This window comes from Centrocercus urophasianus, unplaced genomic scaffold (genome assembly GCF_019232065.1).
Source record: "Centrocercus urophasianus isolate 14NV4802_14NV808 unplaced genomic scaffold, USGS_Curo_1.0 seq_17, whole genome shotgun sequence".
NCBI classification, from domain to species: domain Eukaryota; kingdom Metazoa; phylum Chordata; class Aves; order Galliformes; family Phasianidae; genus Centrocercus; species Centrocercus urophasianus.
The window spans coordinates 17,491,358-17,509,540 of NW_024884722.1; the positions used below are offsets into that span (position 1 = coordinate 17,491,358).

General features: G+C 42.4%; 1 protein-coding gene across 1 annotated transcript in view; it reads left to right on the forward strand.

Moving 5' to 3' along the window:
* ANTXRL (ANTXR like) overlaps positions 1-18,183 on the forward strand; it is a 51,391-nt gene that overhangs the window by 18,639 nt on the left and 14,569 nt on the right. Inside the window, exons 10-17 of the mRNA XM_042818791.1 lie at positions 535-633; positions 2,490-2,559; positions 4,200-4,278; positions 8,286-8,381; positions 8,999-9,037; positions 11,672-11,770; positions 13,362-13,529; positions 14,621-14,701. Coding sequence (XP_042674725.1) covers positions 535-633; positions 2,490-2,559; positions 4,200-4,278; positions 8,286-8,381; positions 8,999-9,037; positions 11,672-11,770; positions 13,362-13,529; positions 14,621-14,701 — 731 coding nt within the window. The remainder of the gene's footprint in view (positions 1-534; positions 634-2,489; positions 2,560-4,199; positions 4,279-8,285; positions 8,382-8,998; positions 9,038-11,671; positions 11,771-13,361; positions 13,530-14,620; positions 14,702-18,183) is intronic.

The following is an 18,183-nucleotide window of genomic DNA, read 5'->3' on the forward strand; positions in this document are numbered from 1 at the left end:
TCGAAGGGGCAGACTTCTCAGCGGCAACCAGCAAATCCTGTACCAGCTGTCCACATTTCCTCACGAGTCTGGGATTGAAACTCAATTGTCAGCTTGTGTTGGTGGGCAGGTTATTCCAAAGGCAGTTCTCACAAGTGACTGTGCAGAATGGCAGCGATGGGGAAAAGAAGGGTAGGAGGGGTAACAAGTCCTGACAACTAGACCTCTAGATGTAGATTTTTACCTTTTGATGTTTTGTGTTGAAAGATGCAGTTAAATCTTTATGGTTGCTGCCTTTCGGGATTGGGGAGGGAGGGGAACATCTAACTGCGACTTTATTTCAGCAAGCTGCTTTCCTGTAAAATTGAGAAACAAAAATAAAATTTATCTGGGCATTTAGATCACTAGGTGGGTAGGCTGCAAGCTGCATCAGTTTGAAAGTTTGGATTCAGACATAGGGCAGAGGACAGCTGTCATCAAGTACTTCAAACCACTCTGGAAGGGAATGTTGTATTTGAGCCATTTTTCATAATGCCTCTGTACTTTTATTTACAGAACCCTTTCAAGTCGTGGTAAGAGGCAATGGTTTTTATCATGCAAGAAATATCGACCAGGTACTCTGCAGCTTCAAGCTCAATGACAGCCTTACTATCAGTAAGTCTGAAGGGAGGGGTTCCTTGTCTCTTGTGACTGTGTCACCCCATGGGATGCAGCCCCCCTCCTATTTGCATCAGGGAGCCATGTAGTGGCTGTGGGGGGAGGTGGGTGGGGATCTTTATCTGGCAGGAGCTTGAAACTCATCCGTGTTCAATCTTAAAATGTTCAGGCACTGTGTTGTGTGGGATCATGCAGGAGATACTGTTGTACAGTGAATTTCAGCATTGCTCTAATGATTCACATGTGGAATGCATACAGCTGGTAAGGACTGGGCATCGACTTTTAACAGGGAGAAATAAAACATCTTCCTATTTTCTATTTCACCTTCAGTAAAAATAAATAATACTACCTTGATGCCCTGATGATGTGTTCAAGCTATTTATTCACTGATTCAGAAGATGCTTACTATAAAGTAGGGCCCTTCAGCCCTGCTTTGCTCCTCTCTGGCGCAAGCTGCCTGTGTCATGGCAGAGAATGTTGAAAGGTGGAAAATCCCTGTAATTGCTGTGCTCAGTGGGGTTTTTGGTTAGCTGTCTAGGCAACCAGAGAAAGGCCTGAATAGCCAAAAAAGATCAAGGGTACAGTTTCTCAGCAATCCTGTCCTTTTCCCTGAGAAGCAGGGTGTCTGGTGAGGTAGAGCATGGCATGGAGAGAGGAACTTTGTTCCTTCTGTATGTGTTGCCCTTGTTGGCTGGACACAGTAGGGGCTTTCATTCTCTACCACAGCCAGGCTGGTGCCTTCCCTAGTAGTGAATTCACTTACAAGAGGGTACTATGAATCGCTCCTTCATTTCCCATCCCAGTTGCCTCCGTAAAGGCTGTGTTAAGTAAACTCTGGTGGTCTCATTCCCATCAGGCTTACAGATGCTCTTTGCTGGGGATTTGTTTCTTGTGGTTTGCCAGGTAGCCAGACTTCTGGCTTTTTCTGCCTTGCCCCTAATCCACTGGCACTTTGACTGAATTTTACACTGCAAGTGGTAGGGCTGACCTGGAAGTAGTGAGGAGGAAAATGGCCTTAATTCTAAATCTCCTCTCATGGTGTGTTTTGCTTAGGTTAGCTGAAATCACGAGATACTGATCTATGCTGTTCGTGGTCTCCCCACCCCCTAGCCTGGCCATAGAACATACCACTGCAACTTCCTTTCTTCAGCAGTGATGAAGCCTCAGAAATGAGCTGTTTTCAGACGAGCTGGAGTGGGTGATGCAGGAAGGATTAATTCTCGTATCTGTTGTTGCTGGAGTTATTTTTTTTCCTAGATACAAAGAACGATAAAGCCTCTAAAGTTAAAAATAAGCAGGTAGCTTTTATCAGACCCAAGCTTACTTGGGGGTGTAGAGGTTGCCTGGGATGACTCCTCACTGTCTTCTTCTGGCTGGGCACCTTAGGGCTTTGTGGGGCCATTTGGAGTGAAGCTACAGTAGCAACTTGTCTGCTCTCATGCCTCAGTCATTCACTCTTAGAGGAATTCAGTTTTGTTTATACTTTTGGGTATACTTAGTTTATACTTTTTTGAATAATCAGAGGGATCACAGTATTTCGTATAAGTAGATTTTGCATGCAATTTTCAGGTAGCCAAGATGAGTATTGCTCAAAGGTAGCTTCAAAATGGCTGACCACTGCTGTCAGGAACAGAAATCCTCCATTTCCTCGTATGGTACCTCTAGCCTGATAATACCATGTTAGCATCACCAAGAAAGGTCATCTCAATGCTTGGCTTTATGATCAGTACCTCTAGGGAGTATTGATTCTTGCCTTTACTATGGCTCCCATTAATGTCAACAATTCTCCAGGGAATGACCTCCATGGGACAATCTGTATTTTTAAATCTGACAGTACATTAATTTCTTTTCAGATGAGAAGCCGACTCTTGTTCATGATACTTATCTGCTCTGTCCTGCCCCGGTAATTGAAGATGCTGGACAGTAAGTATTGCATTTCCTGTATGTGAAGGGAGAGGAAGCTTCTGATGAGGATGTCATTACTGAGCCAGAGGCTCAGAATTTTGCCTGTAGTGTCAAGCTAAAAAGGCTTTGTAATGTGAATAGAGCCATCCCATATGTACAAAATCATCTCCTAGTATGAGCCAGCATAGCTTCATTGAACACTGGGTCTTTGGTGTCTTCGGTATAGCTTAACCAAACACTTTGTTGGACTATGATCTCCTACAGAGGTCTTGCAGCGTTGGAGATGAAGCTGGCACGAATAGTAGTGTGATGTTTTATGTTTTTGAGTTCATTGGTGCTCTTTGCCAATCTGGTACTGGTGGAGAGAGTCAGCAATTGTGTATGTGATCCTTTAGGTTTATGTATGGAGTACTGCAGCCATATGTACTGTTGGACCCAACAGGAGGTAAAAATAGGGCTGGTGATTAAAAACTCCCACATCAGCTGTGCTCCTGACTTCTCACTTCATTGGACTAGCACTATGCATGCGGTCTCCAGAGGTGGCAATGTTTATGGTGACTCAGCATGCCCATGTTAGGCCTCACTCTGCTTCAGTGGCTGCTGGTGGGTGTTAGGATCTTGCCTAGGATGCTGCAGTCCAAATAGTAGCAGGTGTTTCTGCACTACAGCTCCAGAACTTGAGGGCCCTGCCTGAGAGGGGCTGTCTAACAGGTCTTCATGGTAGTCTCCCCACATGAACCCAAAGAAGCTGAAAGGCTGTCAGCTGTGAAATGACTTGGAGAAAAACAGAGTTAATGAGAAGAATGGGGACAGAGGATTTTTGAGTATGCCTATGCAACTTCTCCTCAGTTCTGTTTCTATTCCCTTTTTTTCCAGACCAAAAGTTAATTGAATTCCAAGCGATCTTTTTCATTTTGGTAGAAAATTGATGCTTGATTTGAATTCCTTTGCTGCTGTTATAGATGTTGCTTCCTGTATTTTGACCCTGCTCTGCTTTGGCTAGCACTGGTATTTTTCAGATGTCTTTCAGACTCCAGGACTGTTTTACAGATGTGGCACAAGGCTGTGGCTTCCTCCTTGGTGATCTAGATCCTTAAATATCTTACAGAGATCGAGGGGAAAGCTTCCCTCTCCTTCCATACCTGTGGGAGCTGCTTTTTTTCTTCAGACTTTTTCTCTGATGCTGGAGAATGATTAAGGCTGGATTTTGCTTTAATTTCACTGTCATTTAAATCTTTTTCCTTTGACCTCATGCAAGACTCTGACTTGAATTGGATATATTTAAAAACAAACAAAATCGTTCTGTCTGTTTGCAGAAACAAATATAAAATAGAAATAAAAGCAAAGTGCTATCTAGGATAGTATTGCAAGCATCTGAGATTTCATTTTAGCTCTATCCTAGTGCGTTTTTCCCCAGGTGAGGTGGAAGTTTTATGATAAAAAGCATATGCCCTGAGTCAATTAAGCCAATGTAAAAGGGATGATTCCTGGGTAAGCAGAGGGATAGCAGCAGGTAAGAATGTAGCCACAGAATGCCTTGACTCAGCAGGGAATGTTGCCCCTGAATGTTCATGAGCCAACGGCTAAAACAGCCAGAATAAAAGGAACAATGGATATAGAGATGACACTAAAAATAAGTGTATCTGTTTGTGCTTTAGGGTGGTTTTCCTACAAGTCAGCATGAACAATGGGCTAACGTTCATCTCCAGCTCTGTCAGCATCACCAGCACACAGTGTGTAAGTAATTGCAATGGGGCTTGACAGAGAAACCATGAGATCTTGGGAAGCGGCGGTGGCTCTTCAGGCAAACCTCCTTGACTGAGCATGAGTTCCCTGTAGCTGCAGCACCACGGTTGTTGACTGGGTCCCAGCAATTCTTCGAAAAATCACCGGGCTAGTTAAGACTAAACCATTACTGATGGAGGCTAGATCATGGTAGATTTACAGATTGAACAGTTGTAACAGAAGCGCTCCCTGCCCATTCCTATTCCAGGATAAAGAGAAGTCCTTATAGGCTGGATGTACCTAAAAGGGAATCCAGAAAAAGGGGTGAATGAGCATCGGGGAGCAATACCCTGTTGAGCATTGAGTTACCAATGGAATCTGGAGTGAAATGTGCAGCTGCCAGGACTTGCATTTAGAAGGGCCACAGCATGGAACATTTTCTGAATTTTAAGGGGTACTGTCTGTTTGGAGCTTACTACATTTGTTGTTAGATTTCCACAATTTATCTCTAGTCCAAGCATTTTTCACTTCCAGTGAGGTGATTTCTTTTCTCTTAGTGTCATGTGGAATGTCATAGGGAATGGCCAAAAAGAGATAATATCCTCTCATTCTGGAGTGAGATTCCTGGTACCAGGCTGCTGCCTAGCCCAGCCAAGGGAGGATGTGCTGCTGTGGGATAGCAGTGGCTGGGATGCATACCTCCTTGTTGATGTCAGGCAGACTGCTTATCCCCAGGGTAAGGGATCTAAGTGATCTTTAAGCAAAACTCGATTTTAGAATAAAAACAAAAAAAGAGAGAGAGAGAGAGAAAGAAATAAAAAGCTGATACTAGTACTTGGTGCAAGCTAACAACAATTTGCTTTAGCTAAAGATTTGCCCTTGTGCTCATAGTCTAAAAAATTGCCAAAGAACCTGATACCAACCAAGCATTCAGTATTGAATTTGAGCTTTATTGTTACTAGTGTCAGAAGGACTTTTATAGCCTACACCAAATGCTGTCATATTGGTTTGTAATCATCATTGGCCTTTCTGACAGCTGCAGAGCAGAAGGGCAGGAATGAAGACAAACAGTGACTGGAGCTTACAGATTTGATTCGTGATGTTTTCTGCATTGCAGTTGGGAAATTTTGCACCAGATTGCTGGAACAGCCCAGGGTGTGTGGATGGAGAGTCCAGCAGAGATGATTTTGCTGCTTCATCTGTTTTATTATTATTTTGTTTTTTTGTTTTTTTTTTCCAAAATTTACTTCCAAATTTTCTGCAGTGAAGACTTAAATTTCCATGTTTTCTACTCCCTTTCAAGCCCAAAGAGAAACACAAATATTAACTGGTACATTTGGTTACCCACATGTAATTTATTTCTAACGGAGGCTGAAGTCTTAGCCCTCGCTGGGATCCCCACAGGCCAGAGGGTGGATGCAGAAAGCTTTCTTCTCAATAGCCTTAGGATAAAGAGGAAACTCCAATCTCCAGTCCTGTCAATCTCCTGACTTTTGCCCAGCTCCTGCAGATTAAATATGAAGGACTCCTGATTCTCATCTAGTACAAGAAAGACCATCTCACTCCAGTTGTACCCCATAAGTGGGAAAGCTGGTGTTCACTTTCCAGCTTTGTTCTAATCTCATTCATTTCACTCTTATTGTTTTATAGACTCCCTCCATTTCCTTTCCTCTCCTGCTCCCCTCTCTGTGAGCGGCAGCCAGCTGGCCTGCTCAGCCCTCCTCCCCAGCTGGTGCTTCTGTCCTTTCTGTACAGTAAGTATCTTCTCTTGACTTTACTCCCAAAGCCTCTGTGTGATCCCTGCGCTCATTTCTGTTCAGCTGTGTGAAGTCTGCTATTTCCTTTTCAAAGTCCAGCTTCACTATGATGCTTTGTGTGTTTGATCACTGAAAGAGGACTCTCTAGTTTCTTGCTGCCAACAGCTCCTGAGCTGCTGCTGGCAAACATCTCAGTGATTTATATGAGCACTTAGCATGGGAAAAGCAGTGCCTGGGAACAGGGCAAGTAGGCAACGTGTGTTTGGAGTAACGGTAGCTGTAATATGCACATATCCATGCACTGCATTGGTGCTATGCTTGGATTTGTATTAAAGAGTGCATGATCTCTCCTACAAAAATGATATTTAATCATTCTTTTATCAGCAAGCTGGCTTCAGTGGGAGCTCATGCTTCCCGGGTGTATTAGTGCTACATGGAGCCACGAGTGGACCAGAGGTGGGTGGCAGCACTGAGCTACAGCTAGGTAGTGTATTCTAACACGGCTCCTCCTGTGCCTGGCACTCTGCCTTAGCCTTCTCCTGCTGCCTGACCTAACAAAAGGGGTGAGCTATGTAATGTATCCCAGAACAGAGCAATTTGTTGTGTCAGTGAAAAGAAGTGACAGAGTAGTGGAGAAATGGTGATGCTACAGTTATGGGCTAAGTACTAAGAATGGTGTAGGAGCCAAGGAGAGGTTAGTCACGTCTTGAATGTGCCAATCCTGACAGGTCTAGGATTTGGCCTGAGGAAGAGCTGGGTAACACTCAACATCTCATCCAGATTTCACAAAGCACTTCCCAGCTGGTTCTTTCTTTTCCACCGTCAGCCTCTTTGCTGTCTGGTGGGAAAACAAACCCACTGGGTTCTGTGAGAAGGAGCTAAAAATGAGATTTGTGTAGTCTTGTCATAGTAACTCAAGTAGTTTTCTTATTTAACAATGTTGAATCTTACGGACTTTGTCCTACAGTGGAACTTGCTTTCTTTCTCTTTATTCTCCTAACTATCCTTGTTTGAAAATGCCGTATAGCTTTCTCTTTTAGCCAGCTCCCATTCCCTCAGCCTGACTCACAGACCTTTCTTCAAGTTCTTTTTACCTCTTCCTGGTCCTAGGCTGTCCTCCAGTTTGCTGCCAGATTTTTCCTGTTCGCTTGTACTCCTATTGCTGGTGAATTGAACCTCTTAAACTCAGAACTTATCTTTGAAGAGGTTTTCCACAACTCTGGTACACCAGAACTAATTTTAACTCCATTCTGGAGCCCAATGGAGTCCAAGGAAACTGCACATCCCTCCATGCCACTGCCCATCTGCATCAGATGTTGGATTTTCAAAAGCCATGTGCTCTGTATGCTCTGCAGGGGCCAAGCAGCACATTGAAGACCTTTTTTCCTGTAGTCATAAGAGCAATATTTAGCCAGCATATCTTCTGAATGCACTCTCGTGAATGCAGTGCACAGTCCTTTGAGATTTACACAGGAAAATCAGAGCTCTGAGTCTCCTTGGTTGTCTGGCTACTCTGGAGACACAATTTTAACACTTTTTTTTTTTTTTAATTAAAAAAAAAAAGACTACTGTTTTGAATGTAGATCCTCCCTGGCCCACGACTCCCTCCTGCAGAGTAGGTTAGGTAGAATCAGGAATGATCAAGACAATGCAATCCTGAGAAGCTCAGCAAGAATCAGCAGTGCTAAGTACTAGTTTATCTAAGTGTTTAGGCTGGGGTTGTGTGCAGCTCAAGGCAACAGAGGCAGGCTTAGGAGCTGATGAGGCTGAGCTAATAATAAATTGTATGATGTTCATACGCTAACAGTTATCTGTATGATTTTAGCTGCAACATTCCTGTTCTTAGAGTATCAGTATTGATACATTATGCATCTCTAGTAATGAAATATTATTCTGCACCATTAAGTTTGATCATGTAGTTTGAAATATCCTTCTGACAGTACTAAAGCACCTCTCAGGACAAGTTTGGGGATAGTTTGTATACAATTTTATCACATTTGAATCTAGTGAGCTATAAGCATACCATGAATTTTACATACCACAAACTGGAGGTACTTTCCTGAATCATGATTCCGGGTACAGATTTGCCACACTAAATATTGATGAGATCCTAATGATGAGAATAACGGTCTGCACCACATAAGTGAGGCCATGTAATGTGGGAAACCTGGCTTGTTTGCCCAGTCTACTTGCATAACTTCATGCCTCCTACCTCATCTGTGATGTATGCAAATAACTCAAAGGCAATCGTCTTGTTTGCAGCTGACTGGAACCATCCTTTTCATTGCTCTCCTGATTCTCTTTTTGCTACTGGCTCTGGCTCTTCTTTGGTGGTTCTGGCCCCTTTGCTGCACGGTGGTAAGTACAGATTTATTTACTACTTTTTTTACTTGATATCAAGTTTTCTTTCTGACTTGTTTCTTGCTAAAACGATAATGATGATTTGGACTTCCTGTAGTAATGAGCCAAATGGCTTGACTGTACAGTGTTATTGATCCTGTAATGAATTCAATTCAGCAGAGAGACAAGATCTAAATCTTACTTAAATTCAGAAACTTTCACTGGAGACGTCACTGAGGGAAATGATGACTAGATACCTTGAGATTTACATTAATGAATTTCTCTGCAAACATTTTAAAGCACCTGCAAAATAGCATTGCTTAAAAATAATTTGTTAAACGTGTAAGCCATAGCAAATGTATGTGAAGCTGAAAGCTCTGGGCATTTCACAGGGTCTGGTAAACACCAGGCAGGGCTGGAGACATACATATGATGGTCCTGGTGCTGCAGCACAGATATTGCTATCAGTGTGAGTAATGATAGTCCATTGTTTATGTGCCCTGTGATTGAACTCGAGGAGGTAGAGCCTAGGAGGCAACCTATCTATGATAAGCAAAAAGTACAGAGAGCATAGCCCTGATGTGGAAGAAACCCTGCCATTAACCCAGATTCCTCTCACTGCTTGTATATTCCAGGTGATCAAGGAGCCACCTCCACCACCTCCTCCAGAGCCTGTAAGTATGCTATTTCTGACCTGTCACATTGTCTGCAGCTGCTGTAGTGCAGTGTGCTGCCCAAGAATGTCACTCCTGTAGGTGCCTTAATGGCACCTTGAAGGCTGAGAGAGGAAGTCTCTGGGGTCAGGACAGTTATTTCTGCCTTCTGGCCTCTGTACAGCAAAGTTATTTCCATCCACAGTGAAAATAGATGCCTAACTCTGAAGTCACAACATTTCCTACAGTTTTTTTATTTCTTCTGCTGTGCATCCATCACATGGGTCTGTAGGAAAATCTTTGCCTCTTCAGCAGCAAAACCATTGTGCTTAAAGCTGTCCCTCCTCCAGCAGAGTTGCTGTTCCCAGGAGGGGAATACAGAACAAAGTCAGGCAGCTGAAAGAAAAGACAGTGAAGACTGCATTCCTGTGGCTTTTTATACAGGAGAGGGAGCAGGAGGCAGGCCCTGGCTGTGGTTCTGTTCCAGCTTGACCCTTGGCAGGATGCTTGGCCCTTCTGTGTTTAGGCTGTGAGCTGTTGGAGGAAGGGTTGTGCTTTCTTTGAGATGGTAACTCACAGAGGCCCTGGTCTCAGGTTTGGTTTCACTCTGTTATTTTGGTAGAAATAATAGCAATAAATAAACGTATCTCTAGAATGAACTCATGACTGCCTTTATTCCTTTTCTAGGCACAGACAGCTAAAGGGTGGGAAAATATTTATCTAACCCACAACAGAAGCTTACAACTTGCTGCTAACTTGCTGTAACATAGAATGAATATCAGGAAGCAACCACAGCTGCAGTTTTGAGGTTGCCAGAGGCCATCATTGCTGTCTCTGTGATTCTGTTGCTTGCCCTGAGCAGCAGCATTGTGACAATTTGACTTCAGAATATGCACCAAAATCATTCTGGTTTTGGGGTGATTAATGTTGTCATGAGGCATAATCATAGCCATGCTGTGTTTGAGGGAGATTTCAGAGAGCTTTGCACCCTGGCAGTAGAGTTCCCAGATGCTTTGGGGTTATTCTGTTCAGCAGAGAGTTTAGGTCAGCACACATCCTCATTAAGCTTCCTGAAATACCAGAAAATACAGATGTTGTCCATTCCTTTACTTGGCCGTGAGTTTACCTTCCATGGATCAGTGTTTCAGGATTCATAGCACTAGCCTCCCTGTGTGCAGCATCCTGTAAGCCATCATTAACAGTCCCGCTACTATCAGGTTTTCCAGCAATGAGGGTTGTTAGATGTAAAGAATTTAAATCTGTTAGATTTCATAAAAGAGGCAGGATTTTTTAATATAATACTCCAGCCCATACAAAGTGAAACACAAATGAATTTAAACTGCTGATGTAGTTCACTGTGGGTGCTGCCTTAGATGTGGTACAAAATGGGTTTGTGTATTACAGTCTTCATCAACAAAACAATCATGCAACGACTTCTTTGTCTATTTCTGTGAGTTAGGGGTTGAAAAATCCCATAGAAGAAATGGAAATATCAACTCTAGTCTTGCCTGGCCATACTAAAGAATTTGTTGGAGGAACTGACCCATGAACCATAGCTGAGAGTTGAGGTGTCACCAAATAAATGATGGAAATAGCTCTCTCCAAAGCACGACTGAAGAATTAAATAAGATAAAACCAAAATAAAGACAAGATTTTTAGAAGATCTTACTGGCTTTTGGACTCTCAGCTTCATATTCATACAGATGCGTAAGGGACACTTCAAGAAAATGTCATTAAGTAACCTGGTAATGAACTGTGTCCTCTGCTAATTGAATTTCACTTGATTTTTTTTACTTTGTTTTATTTCTATTTTTAATAAAAATGGATTCCAAAAAGAGCTAGAACTGTACTTACGGTGTGACTTTCAGCTGTTTTGACTCAGTGTAATGACTGAGTCTGAGAAGACCCAGTGACTTCTCCCAGCTCAGGATGATAGAACTGGGAAAGTGTTCCCAGGGTTTTTGAACTAGAAACATTTGCCAGCTTTTATTTATGCAAGAACAGAACAGCGAACATGAAGTAAAACCCTGATTCAGATTCTCCCACGTTCAGAAGGAAAGAAAAAAAATCCATTCTTTATAATTACAGGTCAGAAACTCTGGATCTGAGCTTCCTGAAAATTTGGAGACGCTCCAGTCTCAGTTCCAGCTCTGAACTGTACAGCTTGAGCCAGACTCTGCAAAGAATCAAGCAGCACAGAACAACTGGTTACAGCTGCCATGAGAAAAGGGCTTGATGCACATGTTAGAAATCTCACAGTGGTAGCTTTTTCCCTGTTAGGTGACATTAAATTCTAAAGGCCCAGTTAATAAATGAGTCCTTTGGATTAGCTGATTGCAGCATTTTCTACACAGCTTAGTGACAAGCCAGTATAATGTGCAATTCATCTGCACTTTACTGTCCCTTAAAAGTCAGTTGTGATTTTGAAGCTCAATGCATATTTGATTAAATAAAAGCTGCCTGAAGAGGAGAGGGGAATAGGCAGTCTTCCTTGGCTTCCCAGTTAAAATTGCAGCTGCAGAGACAAGAGACTTTTTTGTTTTTTGTTAGCAAGTGTAATATACAAAGCCAAATATCCAAGGATTGAACCATAGGATGTTCAATTTTTTCCATTTATATGAGAGCAACAATAACATCTCCCTGTCTTTCCCACAGGAGTCAGATGATGAAGATGGATTGCCGAAGAAAAAGTGGCCAACCGTGGATGCATCTTATTATGGAGGTCGAGGTGTTGGTGGAATTAAGAGGATGGAGGTATTGTGTTTTTTCTCTGCTATAGTTCCTTGTAAATGATCTCAGCTATACACTTTAATAATGTTTTTGTGCAAATAAACAAAAAAATCCTACTTTTTTTATTGGAATACAGGCCAGGATTTAATTAAGGCTAATCTACCTGATTGCACCTGCCATCCAAGTATCAGACATTGAGCTGCCACATTTGCATGAGTAATTAATTGAATACAGCACTGTGAGCAGGGGAAAATTTGCAGGTTAAGGAATGAGATAAGCACCAAAAGTTCTAATTTACTGAGTCAAACCCTTCAGTTAGTGCAATTGGCTCCTATTCTGTTGTCTACTGCAGAGTTGCACTGGTTTTTAGTATTTGAGCATGTCGTCTATGATGTTCATTTGTGGCTGGAAGCAGTTGGGTCTGGGAATTAAAAACAGTGGATTTTTGTTTCTTTTTTATTTCCTCTTTCATTTGAGCATTAACTCATAATGCACAAAAGCTTGCCAGGGGAAAATTTTCCTCTTGGCTCTCTGTGTTGAAATTGGTCAATAAATCAAATATTAGCTTGGGATTCACGTATGACACAGTCTTGATATGTGATGTGAGGTGTTCCTTCAAAACAAAATAGTTTTGTGCTATCCTATGGCATACATATTCTGGAGAGGCAGCTGATAATGCTGTGATAAACTGCTAACTCTTGTACATCACCACGAAGTTAGTGAAATCTATGTAATATTCCTTATTAAGGCTAGTAGAAGCACAAGGCAGGGAACTATCAGTCATTCATATCTGCAGAGGGTCTAATGGCAACTTGTAGGGATTCCACTAGGCACTACTACCAGATCTAACTGGCAGCTAAGGGAGGTGGGCTAATGTGCACCACCTGAGATTCTGTCCAAACCAGAATTAAAGCAATGGCTTCTCAGCAAGGACCTGAAAGTCTGGAAAGCCTGAAGTCAAAGTACTGTGTTCTTTAATACCCTTAACCATTTTCCTCTGAGAATGTTTATCTTTGGTGCTGAACATCTTCATGGATCACTTGCTGTCACTGAACATAGTCACGTTTCTGCTTGAGTCAGACTACGAAAGCAGATTTTTACCTTGAAACGAGCAGTGTACATTGTATGAGGATGAAGTTTGTGGCTGTACATGGTCTTCTTTAGAAGAACTGTTTCCACTATGAACTGCTACTCTTAAGCTATCAAATCCTTGCCTGCTAACTCTATTTTCATTTTGGAACTAATCAACAGGAGGAGCACAGAGCTATTTATAAAGACCAACTTCCTTCAACTAGTGCTGATGGCTGCTTTTTGACTGAGGCATTAGGAATACACGTGTCCTAGCAGAGCAGGGCAGAGTGCTTTGGATTTCATTTGGAAATGGGTTAATCTGCTTTGAATGCCATAACATACCACAACGCATCATGTTGTGCAAATGCTGGTAGTTCAGGCTTTTCAGAGTTAACATATGACTCTTAAGGGCATATTTCTGATTACGGTGCCTTCGTGAAATTGGGTTCCTGTCTGATGATATTTGGATCACCCAATGGAAGTAGGTAAATGCCTGCTTGTGGGGACCACCAGTATCTCTCTTATTGTGCTCTTCTGGCTTCAGGTGCGGTGGGGAGATAAAGGATCAACAGAGGAAGGAGCAAAACTGGAGAAACCCAAAAATGCCATTATTAAGCTGCCGGAGCAGGAGTATGAGCCCTGGGAACCTAAGCCGAAAAAGCCCCATGTGAGAAAACCTCCTTCCCAGCGGAAGTGGTACACTCCAATCAAGGTAATGAACCCATCTCTTAGTTTTATGAAGTCTATTTTGTCCTTTATGATCCTTTCCTACCTCTTAAGTGTAGCCTTTCTTAGGCTATGCTTCCTATTTAGAAATATGGCTGATATTCCTGATATTTTGCCACTTCTTGGAACTTATGTTGCTCCAGGCCCTGTGTTGTCAGAGTTTTCTGAGGAATGTGGAGGGTGTTAAAGGGCAAGAGCAGAAATCTTCCCTCCCACAGCTTACCTCTTGGTCCTTTTGCACAGTTTGGGTTTCAACAGCAGATATCCCAACTCTTCTGGCAGGGGGACCCAGCTGCACTTCATTTTGAAGCATGCTGCAAAGAAGTTCACATAAAGAAAGTGCCTTGTACTTGTTTTGGTTGCAGAGTGGCTAAGGCCTGGGGTTGGGATTCTGTTCTATTCCCTCATAGCTCAGCCACAAGACAGTGTTTGATTTTAGGCGAGTCCCTCAGTCTCTACATGCTTTTTCATCCTCATTTCTCCTGTGTCATTATAGTATCTGATGTCTTCCCATCTCTAACCTATGTATCCTCACACAACCCCATAGCTGTTATCTCAGCTTACAGCCAAGGAAGCTGGAGGGCTTGTGCTGGTGAAGGCAGTAACATACGCTTATCCCAGAAACTTGTGGCCAAATCCCAAACCAGTGTTTTGTGTGTGCAGAATGAGACCCCCTCCTCCCCATCCTGCTGTGTATGGTTCTCAGATGGGTTTAACAGCACTTGAATTTATTGACTGGAAAGTACCCGTGAGTGATGCCAACCTAGGTCTTGTGGCTGTTTATCCAGTTCAGTAGGTATTCATTTTTCTGCCTTTTGTTAACGTAGCTCCTAATTGTGCCTCTGTGGAGCTGTTTAGGCTACAGTCATCGCGTTTTGAGCAGAGTGAGTTTGTCCCCCTTGGTTATAAGGTCCACATTACCGCTCTGAGTCTCTGTTCTGGCTGTCCAACAGGACAAGGACACAGGAGCAATTTTCATGCAGTTTGATGCAGAAAGGCTGCATCTACTCAGCTATAGTTTAATTTTGTCACGTTCTCCTAAGATCTCTTGGTTATGTCAGATGTTTTTTATTCCAGGGCAAACTTGATGCACTGTGGGCTTTGGTTCGGCGAGGCTATGATCAAGTCTCTCTTATGAGACCACAGCCAGGGGATAAGGTAAGGTATCACAAACACACTGCCATGTCATTGCTCTGTTAGCAGCAGCAATGCTCTGTCCCTTGCCTTGCTTCTTTTTTTTTTTCTTTTTTTTTCCTTTTTTTTTTTTGCAAGCTTGTCTCCTTTTTACATAACCTTGAGGCTAAAAATTTGTCATGAGAACCAGAAATGAGCTGAAATGTTTGCAGTGGCATCTATTTAAAATTATTCCCCCAAATGGTCAACAACATCTTCACTGTGATGATTTGAGCAGACTGAGGTAGAAGCTGGCCAGCTGCAGTTGCGTCTCTGTCTTTTTCAGCACTGTAGGTTCTTAGCCTTGCTTTCTTGGGAGCATGTGATGGAGTCAAAGGAAAAGTTCTTTGTAAACTCAAAACTAGCATTTTTGAATTTAATATGTAGTAGTAACGTTGCAACATTATTTTTCTGATGTTGGGTAGGAGGGATAATCACTTTTCAGCTTTAATAATAACGTTAAGTGATTGTATTGTTCATAATTTCTCACATTAGCAGGTGATGAAGAAACAAACTCTAGCAAAGTTAATGGAAAATATAATTTTCTTAGAGCTCTGTGCAGAGACGCATCGCTTCCTCATGACCTGTGTGGAGGCATAGGGTATTTTCCTGCCTTGGTAAACTCAAATGCAGGTCAGGAATTGATTCTTCATTGGAGGAAGCAAGGAATTTGTGCCTCTGAGCTACAGAAGTCGACTCCACTGCAGTACTAGGAGCTTCCTGTTGTCTGTTCTGTTACTGCAGATGTACAACTTCAAGGGAGTTGAGTGCTGCTGCCTCTGTTTCACCTTCACGTTTGGCTTTCTGCAGGGGAGTTTTGACATGCCAGTTCCAAGCAGAGATGGCAGTATCTTTCTCCCCTGCCCTATAGCCGCTCTCTGCCAGATTCTCTACATTTTATCAGTATTTAAACTTCAGTCTTTTTCTTTTGGTGTGTAAAGGACAAGCTCAGCTTCCCATACTACTTTGTAAAATGGCCTTTTAACTTCTTTCACCAAGCTGCATTTTCAGGGCAGCTGTGCTTGAGACACCTTATTTATTTTTTAAGCACGATCTGGAGCTTCTGAATAGGCTCTTTAGGCCCAGCTGTATTTTGATAGCACTAACATTGTATACTACGTATCTATCCCCTGCCTTTTCCTGGCTTGGCGAGTACATTTCTATGGGTGCAGGGCACAACAGAGCCTCTGTTATCCTGTGCGGCCGTGAAACATGCAGGGGCTGGCTCAGAACAGGGATGCTCAGTTACTTGCCCCTCCAGCCCTGCTGCAGGGAGGATGAGGGACTCAAAAGGGGCTGTGTAAAACAGAGCAAGCTGAAGGATTATTGTGTCGGGGCAAACATTAGAAAATCAAATGTACATCTGGGAAATAGGGTGGAAAGAATCCTATTGAGCCAGATTCAGTGGAAAAATGAGATAATCTGTTCCCTGGTCTGTGAAATTAACTAAAGCTGAAGAATTTTGAAAGGGAAACAAGAAAATGACTGGCCATCACTCTGTTGTATAAATAAAGGATATTACAGGCCTGTGTTTCATGGAGAGAATCTAGCACAGAGAAGAACAAGGTTATTATGGATTGTTCTGTCGACTTTTCCAGTAGCAATTCCTTGGTGGAAAATTGAGTTTGAGACTGGCTTTTGGCGAGGAAGGAATATGTAAATAAATCATAAAATCATTTGAGTTGGAAGGGACCCTAAAGGGTCATCAGGTCCACCTCCTCTGCGGTGAACAGGGACACCTACAGCTCGGTCAGAAGCTCAGAGCCCACCCTTGAATGTTAACAGGGACGGGGCATCTGCCATCTCCCTGGGCAACCTGTGTCAGTGCCTCAGCATCCATACTGTAAAAAACTCCTTCCTTATATTTAATCTAAATTTCCCCTTGAAACCATTTCAAAAATCATAATATACATAAAACATAACATGTATACTTGCATGCATAAGTCCTGGCTAAAGGAGGTCAGTGCTATGAGTGACCTGGCTGCATGGACAGCTCTGACTACATGGAGCTGGAGGAGCTGGGCAGCCATCAGAGCCCAAGAGAGAACAAGGCACTGCTGCCCAGGTGTGTTGACAGCAGTCAATAAGCATTGGGTTTCTGCTGGTAGTTCTGGAGGCATAGTGCCTTGTTGCTTGGTATTCTTCCAAATGCACCATCCAGGGGCCAGAGAGATTGCACCGTTGCTGTTTTTGCAGGGTTTTGTTTTCTGGTTTGTTTTTGTATGTTTGTTTTGCTGTTGTTTAGATTGTGGATTTTTTTTTTTTTTTCTGGCAAGGAGGTGTATGCTTTTTTCCTTTTTTTTCTTTTAAGAAAAGGAAATTGTGAAGTTCTCTATTCAGGAAAACTTGAAGTTCAGAAGGCAAAAAAGCCACAGTGTTTTGGGGACCGGCCTTTGCATTCGTAATATGGAATATTCCTATTTCTGAATATCCAAAAATCAATTAAATTATCTTTACATTTTCAAGCATTACCAGAAATTTAATTTTTGGAACAAGATAACTCACCAAAGTTAACATTCTCTGAACTTTATTCAGTGTACCCCCAATTAAAAATGTTATTTTACACTTGTTTTAGCTCAGCTGGGCACATTAGCTTTCTCTATTAGTAAAAAGTAGGGCTGAATTGTTTTTATTGTTTTATTTTCATTTAATATTACGATGAAAACATCCACAGTTGAGGGAGAAAAAAAATCACAGAGCTTTTTTGGACAGGGTATGACGAGGAATGTTTTGACATTAAAGCACTCTTTAAAAGATTTGAAAAGCAATCTTTCATCCTTTGAAACAGCTAGGTTTCAGAGCTTTTTTTTCCTGAAAAATACTTGTAGAAATACAAGCATGGTACCCACTGCACTGTGCCTTGTGCAAAAAGCCCCTTGGTGCCCTTTGGGCAGCTGGAATTTGGCAGTTCCCAACGGGCACTTGTGCTAGGGCTGCAGAGAGGGATCCCATAGGGCTCGTTCACCCCAAGGCTGCTGCCCTTCCCTTCCTCCCCCAGGAATCCAGGGCTTAGAGCACCAGAAGTCATGGATCAAAAGTGAGGTTGTTACCAGTGCCAGCAAGTAAATACTAAAAGCCCAAAGATGCATGGAGAGGAAGGTGAGATGTTTCTTACAAATGACCTCTTTAGTTGCTGCTTTCAGCAAATCCATTTCTTTTTGCATTTCAGCACATGCTGTCACAGGAAATTCTCAGCAGCTTGGTTTACCAAAAACCACAGCTAAAAAATGATACTGTTCCCCCCAACCTCCCTACAGAATTGCTCTTGTTTTTTTAAAGCTTTAGAAAGCAATCTCACTTTTGTCACTGAAAATTACCTGGAAAGGAGTGAGAATGTAGATATGGTTTTGATGTTACTGTCATCCTTGTATACTCAAAAAACTACCTAGTAAAAACAATGCTTGACCAGTTCTAACCTTTGGTTAGCACATGCAAAGCCTTTTTTGGGGAAAGGCACTTGAAACAGA